The 9,814-nt window shown below is 44.9% G+C and overlaps 1 protein-coding gene across 1 annotated transcript; it reads right to left on the reverse strand.

Moving 5' to 3' along the window:
* Positions 1-2,518: 2,518 nt before the first annotated feature.
* On the reverse strand, positions 2,519-3,709 carry LOC103187263 (G-protein coupled receptor 151 protein-like). The gene has a single exon (XM_007906679.1). It carries the CDS (start codon positions 3,707-3,709, stop codon positions 2,519-2,521), a length of 1,191 nt encoding a protein of 396 aa, XP_007904870.1.
* Between the last annotated feature and the right edge of the window lie 6,105 nt (positions 3,710-9,814).

The raw sequence follows: 9,814 nt of genomic DNA on the forward strand, positions 1-9,814 counted from the left end.
AAATTTTAAGACAAAATGACACTTGTCAGAACAATGGAATTTGTAGAGTTGATTTAGTATTCAGTTTGATCTACTTTGCAGATCTTTAAGAACTTCACAGTGAACTGCTGCCAAAGTGTAGTTTCTGTGTATGCTGTATGCATGCTATGTGTCAGCCTGGTTCAGTGGTAGCGCTCTTGCTTCTGAGTAATAAGGTTGTGGGTTCAAGCCCCCATGTCGGGATTTGGAATCACATAGTCTAAGATGACGCTCCAATGCAATGCTGCAGTTGTGTTCCATTGTCGGCGATGCCGTTGTTCAGATGAGACATAAACCAAGGTCCCATCTATCTGTTCAGGTATTAAAGATCCCATGGCACTAATCGGAGAATAGTTTCCATGTCCTGACCAACAATCCCCCAGATAAAATTGTTCACTGACTGTTTGTGGGACATTGCTGTATGCAACTGGCTGCCATGTTTTTCTCACAAAATACACAATGACTCCACTTTACAGTATATCCTGTAAAGCACTTAGTGGCATCTCAATTATGTGATAGGGCACTACATAAAATACAAGGATTATTATTATTAAGCAAACGTGGCAGCCACTTGTACACAGCACAATGTCACAAACAGCCAGGAGGTGTTTGACTGTTAGCTGGAAGCATTGTCAGTCAGGACTCCGTGAGAGAGAAACTCCCTGCATAGTCTTCACAGATGCACGTGTAAAATGTAATTGGTGACTGTGTATTTGCAGTTCAGTGCACAAGAAAGTGACCATCAGACACATTGAATAAACCTTTTAATAAATACCACACAAGGAGGAAGGGAGGGGAGGGAGTGTAGGAAGGAGGGAGTGTAAGAGGGAGGGAGGGAAGAGAGGAAGGGAGGGAGGCAGGGAGGGAGGGGGAAAAAAGGAGAGAAAGAAGTACAGAATGAAGGAAAAAAGTGGAAAGAAAGATAGACGGAAGAAGGAGGGAGGGAGGGAGGGAGGGATGCATGCAACCAGTAACATTTTCCATTTCGGAGACTGACTGACTGAATGGAACGAGAGAGAAGAGCATATTACAAGACAGAAGCATTTCAACACTGCAAGAAATGAGTATTAAGAGCTGCGTGTCAAATTTCGGCCCCAGGCCTCCTGGGCAATAGAGAGGGGGCAGGGGCACATTCTGACACAAAGCATCACCACTGTAGAGTGCTCACAGGGCAGAGAATCAGAGCCGGGTGATTAGGATAGGGGGTGGAGGCAATCAATGCTTGTTAATTTGTGATATTCGCTTACAGAATATCTATTCTCTAATAGTCTTTCCTAACCTTTTCTAATGGAGTCCTGTAGCTCAGTGGTTAGAGCATTCGCCTCGCAAGCGAGAGATCTGGGTTTGGTTCCTGGCAGGGCGAAACCTTGGGCAAGTATTCTTACTACACACGGCTGATAATATTCCCTCAAGAAAAAAAAACAATAATAAATTGGTCACTTCAAACCACGACTGTTTCTGGGACACTCATGTGTGCAATTAGCTGTCGCGTTTCGTCCACAAGCATACAGTCAAATTCACTTTACAATTTATTCTGTGCGGCGCTTTGAGACGTCTAGAAGACGTAAAAAGCACTATATCAAATGCAATATATATTATATTATATTCCCCCATTTTTCTCTTGCTGCCTGAATCTTTTTTTTACAAATTAGACACCCCCACTCCCCTTCCCTTGTCATTTTGGGGTCTTGATTTCCTTATCAGTTTGTATTGAGAGAACAAAGCAATGTTCTTGAACTTACATTCCATACTGACACACCAATGCAGCAATGGAAGTAGTATGGGTGGGAGAGAAAATGGTGCTTTACATTGTCTGAGGTGCTGTCCTTCACAATGAGACATTGAACCGAGATACTATCTACACCTGTCCAGGTGGACGTTAAAGATCCCGCAGCGCTACTGGAAAAGAGAAGGGAATTTCTCTCTCCCGTTGTCCTGGCCGACAATCCTCCAGATTAATTCACCATTCACCCCATAACTGCTTGGGGTTGCTGCATTTGCCTACAAAGATAAACAGTTACTAGATTTAATAATTGCTATTAAGGAGTCTTAAACTATTAAGGTGCAAAAAACATACAAGTTAATTAGTTCTTTACACTATTAATTATTAATACAGTCAAGAAGTGTTAGAGAGAGCTCCAGAGGGGAGTGAGCAGCAGCATAGACACAATGGGGAAAGAGCAGGGGAATGGGATTAGAGCTTGGGAAATAGCAAATGTATGGAATTGGAGAAGAGAGCTCCAGTGGGGAGCGGGTACCCTCACTGAAGCACGTTAACCACTACGCTACATGATTCCATATTACATATCTGTAACTTAGAAAGAAAATTTTAAAAATTCCTGTTTCCCTCACAAAATACACAGTCAGTCCACTTTACAGTATATTCTGTGAAACGTGTTGAGAAGTCTTAACAATGTGATAAGGTGCTACATCAAATGCAAGGATTATTAATATTATTAACTCAGCTACATGTGTGATCAAACCTGTTGCAAACTTCCTTTTAGGCGTTTTCATGATGCTCCCAGGGAATCGGGTCCTGGTCAACCGCAGCTTTAGTGTTCTCTCTGTCCTGCCAGAAGTGGCGAACATCTGGGAGCAGTTGGTCGATTGGGCTTTGGCAGATGTCCACATTCTGCAGGGTTGAGATGGTCTGGAGGTGCCCCAAGGCACTGTTTCCTCTTCTCCCTGGTCCTTTCCCTTCTCTCTCTCCCTCCAGCTCCTCAGAAGTGCTCCTAGGTGCCTGCCTGCATCGAACCGCTGACCAAATATCCCTCAACCCATCCCTGAACTCCCTGGACATGGCAGAGACTATCACAGGGTTCACTGTGCAACCCAGGAAAAGTAGAACTTGGGAGAGGACCATCAGGGAAACAGGGGGCTTGGAGCTCCCAGTGTCTCTGTGTCTAAGCCAGATCCAGGTAATCCAATCTGGGAGCCTTAGGAGAGCAAATGCCAAGCTGAGGGCAAGCACCATGATGGAAACCCTCCTGGTCTGGTATCTTGGGTTGATGGTCCTATTTCTCTGGGGTGTTCCGGGCAGCAGGAGAGCTTTGATGGGGCAAACGATGGAAAAAGCCAGTGGGAGGCAGTAAGCCAAGACAGGGTAAGCTTTGCTGAAGACCCACATGAACCTTGTGCCGTGGCTGGGCACCTGGAACAAGCAATAGGTGGCTAGCTGGCTCTGCTGTGTGGTGGAGAAGAGCCAGTGAGGGATGGGCAATAGGATGGAGGCTGTTAAGCCAGACAAAGCCAAGATAGCAGTGGCTGGTTGAGGCTTGAGGTGGTCAGGTTTAGTAGGTTGGCTGACTTGCCTGTAACTTGCATGTCCCAAAGCGGCCAGGCAAAAAGCTTTGGTGGTCAACAAGGCTTGTAGGATGTAATCCGAGGACTTGCAAGCCAGGCGCCCCAAAGTCCAAGTTGGCTTTGAGTAGACAGCGGCTCGGATTGGAAGGCAAAGCAGGAGGATGAGAAAGTCTGTGGAGCTCAAGACCAAGATCCAAGTGTTGACAGCCGATCTCCTGCCTTTTCTGAGGTCCATGGTCAAACCCATCGCTACCAGGACATTGCCAGACAAGCCCAGAAGGCAGATCACCCCGAGGATTACAGGCAAAGAGGTCCTAAAGTCCCCATCCTCCAAATATTGGGATCCCCCGGCCAACTCCAACAGGTCGCTACTGCTGGAGATGTTCATTGCGGTGATGTGGTGAGGAGCTGTCCGCCGTAACTGTGGTGCTGAAAGCGTCCAGAACAGGCATAAAGGCAAGGCAGGTGGTCAGCCTGGGCTGGGATGTGATGGGAAGGGGTGACGGGGGGAGAGAGAGAGAGAGAGAGAGGAGGTGAGGGTGGATAGGGAGACAGAGGGAGGAGGCAGGTTTGCTCAGAGACTCTCGTAAGCAGGACACGTCAAAGCAAAGGGGGAGGTCTATGCATTTTCTCTGAGAAATAGATTTCTAACTCCTACAATCCGCCCATTGAGTCAGGAAGCACTCAATTGGCATCCAGGATTGTTAACTCTTAGTGTGCCAGGGTCTCTCAGCAATAGCTACCAGGGGAGAGAAATTCCACCAGGGTCCAGATTTTCTCCAGTGATCTAACTCTTTCTGAATGAATTGTCCCACACATAGGACTTGCATTTGATACAGCAGTTTTACAGTATATTCTGTGTAGAGCTTTGAGACAACAACAACTTGCATTTATATAGCGCTCCTCGTGCAGGGCAGCATCCCAGAGCGCTTGACGTCGCAACGATATAATAAGGTGCAAGGATTAATATTATTACCACGTCCTCAAGACAACTTGAAGTGCTTCACAGATTTTACCGTAAAATGTAGTGACTGTGTATTTTGTGGAGGAAATGCTGCTGCCAGTTTACCCACAGTAAAGTCTCACAAACAGCCATGAAGTGAATGAACGATTTTATCTGGGGGATTGTCGGCCATGACACCAGGAGAGAGAAACTCCCTTTTCTTTTTGAATAGCGCCGCGGGATCTTTAACATCCACCTGAAACGAAACAGACCGAAGCTCAGTTTAACGTCTCATCCAAAGGACAAAATTAATAATGATTTTTGTATTTGATTTTGTATCTTACAGCACTCTGAGATGCTATCCTGCATTAAGTGTGCTATATTAATGCAAATTTTTGTTGTTAAATTCATCAAAATGTCTCAAAGCACTTCACAGGATTGTTACTGTAAAAGTGTATTGCCTGTGTATTTTGTAGGCAAAAGCAGCACCCTATTTCTACACAGCAATGTCCCATAAATAATAATAATCTTTGCATTTGATATCGCACCTTATCATGGTGTTCAAGACATTTTAAAGTGTTTCACAGAATATATTGTACAGTGAATTGACTGTACATTTTATGGGAGAAACATGGCAGCCAATTGCACACAGCAGTGTCCCACAAACTATCGAGAATTGAATGACCAAATTATTAGTATTATTTTTGAAGGGATTATTATCCCAGAAAAGCGATCCGTTAATCAACTATACTTAAAGACAGAAGACCAATTGGCCCATTGTGTCTGTGCTGGCTCTTTTAAAGAGCAATCCTTTCATACGTAATTTCGTTTTCAAGAGTCAATCAACTCTGAGACACTACCCTGCATGGAGGGTGCTATAAGTGCAAGTTGTTGTTGTAATTTACCTGCCTTTTCCCCACACCCCTGCAGTTTATGCCTTTCTAGGTAAATAAAGGTTCCCTTTTGAAAACTAAAATGGATTCTGCCTGAACCACCTCTCCCATCAGGACATTCCATGTCCTAACCATTCTGTGTGAAAAAAAATCCTAACCTCCCCATTTGCTCGTTTACTAACTGTCTTAAATTGATGCCCTCTAGTCACTGACTCAATAACCAGTGGAAATATAGTCTCCCGATTGATTGCCTATATACCAAAACCCCTCATCATTTTAAAGACTTTGATAAATGTCACCCCTCAATCGTTTTTGTTCCAATGGAAAACATTTCAGATCCTCCGGTCTCTGTTCTGAAATAATAATTCTTGCATTTGATATAGCGCCTTATCACATCATTGAGATGCCTTAAAGCACTTCATCGAATACACTGTAAAGTGAATTGACTGTATATTTTTGTGGGCGAAATGCAGCAGCGAATGGATTGTGTGACCAAATTATTATTACTTAAATCCTGTATTAATAGAGTAAACCTAAATGGAATTTCAATCTCAATAGTGTCAGTCCTACCATTAAAGACTTATTTTATGTGTCTCTGTGGAATACATTTCATTATGCTGTGTGTTGTCTCTATATAGAAAAAGATTAAGAGGTGACCTGATTGAAGTCTTGATGATTCTGAAGGATCATGATAGGGTGAATAGTGACAGGTCATTTCACTCGTCACAAGTTAGTTATGACCGGGCACAAATTTAAGACAATGATAAAGAGGGAAATTAAAGGGGAGGTGACAACTTGGATTCTCTGTCATCAATCCAAATTGAAGCAGAGTCTGTTAATTTTTTTTAAAAGGGAGGGAGATAGATGCTTGATAAGGATGAATATTAAAGGGATGTGTAATAGTCATAATAATATTATTCCTTGCATTTGATGTAGCACCTTTTCATGTCGTTGAGATGTTTCAAACCCTCTTCGCAGGATTTTAATAATAATAATAATCCTTGCATTTGATATAGCACTTTATCATGTTGTTGAGTCGTCGCAAAGCATTTCACAGAATATAATGTAAAACAAATTGATTGTGTATTTTGTGGGTGAAATACGGCAGCCAATTAAACATAGCAGTGTCCCACAAACAGTCATAGATTAAGTGACAAAATTATTAGTTATTGTTGTTACTGGGTGGAGTGTCACCATGGAGGATGGGCTTGATTCCCAACATTCTTTTACCGAGCATGTCACCTTGGAGCCAGTTCAGCTCGGCGGAGACCCAAGTTGATAGTCATGACTCGATCACTAGTTACAAAATCTTTGTACAAAACAGCTAATATTGCATCAGGCTCTTGCAAACTACGAGCATCTGTTAAGTGAATCAAAGGAGAAGAAATCGGTTACTTGCCAAACATTAATCACATTGAAAGACGACGGTCTTATCGCTAAAGCTTTGAGACTGATATTATCACTGCTCTGCTGTGTACAATGGGACGAGATTGTGGAATCTTGTAGCATAGTGGTTAGTACGCTCGACTCACAAGCGAAAGGACCCAAGTTCAATTCCTGGGCAGGGTGAAACCATAGGCAAATTTCCTTACTCCACACGCCTCTGTTTATCTTGTTGTTACATGTTGTTTAGCAGTAAGTAGGAACCCAGTTGTTAGTCAATTAGTGGATCGGTTTCCGGTGGAGGTAAAAATCCCTCCAAAAAATAAATAAATAACAACAATAATTTGATCACTCAATCCATGACTGTTTGTGGGACACCGCTGTACACAACTGGCTGCCGCATTTCTCCTACAAAATATACAGTCAATTCACTTTACAATTGATTCTGTGAAGCGCCTTGAGTCGTCTCAATGATGTGATAAGGCACCATATTAAGTACAAGGATTATTATTATATTGATGGGTACAAATTGGCTGCTGCGTTTTCCCACAAAATGCACAGTCACTACACTTTACAGTATATCCTGTGAAGCTCTTTGGGACGTCCTCCTGATGTGAAATGTGCTGTATCAAATGTAAGCATTATTACTATCATTATTATGTTCCCTCCCAAATTTGTTCAAGTGATTTCAACTGCTGATCCTGAATCCAAGTAATTGATGCCAGTTCCATGAATCTCAGCTTCCAGGTAAAACCATTCAAACAAAGTCAGGGGGTAGGGAGATTCTCCTTTGCTGCAGTTACAATGGTTGAGCCCTGACCAGCCCACAAAAATAATACCAATGACAACATTCCCTGTATTTAATAATTCTTACATTTGATATAGCATAATATCATGTCGTTGAGACGTCTCAAAGTGCTTCACAGAATATACTGTACATTGGATTCACTATGTATTTTGTGGGTGAAACACGGCAGCCAATTACACAAAAAACCCCACCAACAGCCATAGATTGAATGACCACATTTTGTCTTGAGGGATTATTATCCCCAAAAAATGATCCACCAATCGACTAACATTCTTACTTACTGCTCGGTAAGCAGAGACGTGCGGAGTAAGAAAATTTGCCTAAGGTTTGGCTCCGCCAAGGAATCGAACTCAGGTCCTCTCGCTTGTGAGGCGAGCACACCAACCACTTGGCTCCGGGACTCCATTTAACACCACGCTGGTCAAAATGTCTCAAAGTCTTTCAGAGTTTTCTGTACAGTGTATTAATTACTGTAAGTGGCCCCTACCAAACGGCCAGTTCCCTCCGCTCAGCAGGCTCCGGCCTGCATCATGTCCCCTGCCTCGCCCGCCCCACCATTGGCGGGCGGAATTCAGCCACTTTGCCCCCACCGACTGAAACTCCAACCCACAGTCCCTCTGCCTCACCCCCTCCCTTGCCTCCTTCAAGACCCGTCTCAAAACCCTCCTCTTCGACCGTGCTTTCAATCACCCTCTTTCCCCGCTGCCCTCCACCCTCCCAGATCCCGACCCCCAGCTCGGGGCTGAAAAGCTGAATGTCCAGCATCTTGGGACATCCTCCCAATGTGAAAGCCGCTATACAAATGTAATGTTGTTGTTGTTTGTTGCTGTTGTTGTATATTTGTATTATTATTATTATTATTATCATTTGTAGTTGAACACAGCAACAATTTGTGCACAGCAACAGGTGGGAAATCAATGATCAATTTAACTGTAAGATTGTCAGTCAGAGTAACGAGATTAAAATAGAGAGCACCAGTGTGGGGAGGGAGCACCAGCACAGACACGATGGGGAGAGAGCAGGGAATGGGATTAGAGTAGAGAGCTCCAGTGGGGTAGCGAGCACCAACACAGACACGATGGGGAGTGACAGGGTTGTGAGAGACTAAACAGACTTCTGGCACAGATAAAGTGGGACAAATAGCTTCCCTCTGTGCTGTAACAATCTGTGATTTTCTGATGTTGGCGAGTCCATGAACCAGAGACGTCTCAGTGTGAGTCTAAATGCTGTGGTTGTGAAATGTGTAAATACAGCAACCAATCTGTGCCAGCAGACAACTCTGCAGCCATGGGAACTCGGTGCCGGGGGGGAGCAGGAGGGGAGGGGAAGACAATCATGGGCACAAGCCCACAGAGCGCTGTCTGACCCAGGTCTCTACTTGTCACGGGCCAGCAAGGCTCCGCAGTCCATTAAGACAAGAGGGACTGATTATTGGAATAATAGTAATAATCTTTGCATTTGATACAGCACCTTTCACAAAGTGCTTCACGACATTTACTGTTAAGTGCAGTGACTGTGTTTGTAGGCGAACGTGGCAGCCAGCTTTGCACACAGCAACATCTCCCCAAACAAACATGAAGTGAGTGATCAATTTTATCAGGGAGAAGGCGAGGGATTATTAGTCAGGACACCAGGAGAAAATTCCTTTTCTTTTTGAATAGCTCATAATAATATAATAATCCTTGTATTTGATATAGCGTCTTATCACGTCGTTGAGAACACCCACAACCACCACCCCACACAACACCCCCCCACACCCACACACACACCCCCACACACCCACACACAACCACCCCCCACACCACCACCACCACACACCACACCACCCCCCCACCACACACTCCTCCCACACCCACACACCCCCCACACCCACAACCCCCCACCACACACCACCCACACCCACAACACCCCCCCACCACACACACCCCACACCCACACCACCCCACCCCACACACCCCCACCCACACACCCCCCACCACACCACCCCCCCACCACACCCCCCACACCCACAACACCCCCCACACCCACAACACCCCCCACACCCACAACACCCCCACCCCCACACCACCACCCCACACCCACCACACACCCACCCCCCACACACCCACCCCCCACCCACCCCCCCCACACCACACCCATCCCACACCACCCCCACCCCACACCACACCCCCCCACACACACACCCCACCACACACCCCACCCACAACACACACACACCCACAATGTGCGGGAAAAACTCCTTTGTGGAGGGTGCTGATTTAAAAAAAATTTAACCAGAAAAACTCCCCTTTCCTTTTTAAGTACCTATCAAATTCCCTTTTGAAAGCCCTAAATCTGCTGTTCTGGCGCTACCCCATGTAGGAGGTGACATGTTAATATCGGGCTACTTTTTGGTGGGCTTTGGGCTACAGACTTTACTTTTAATTTCTGGCCAATCCCAGGCTTGCCAAAAATTAAGAATACATT

This window comes from Callorhinchus milii, unplaced genomic scaffold (assembly GCF_018977255.1).
Source record: "Callorhinchus milii isolate IMCB2004 unplaced genomic scaffold, IMCB_Cmil_1.0 Scaffold1, whole genome shotgun sequence".
Lineage (NCBI taxonomy): Eukaryota > Metazoa > Chordata > Chondrichthyes > Chimaeriformes > Callorhinchidae > Callorhinchus > Callorhinchus milii.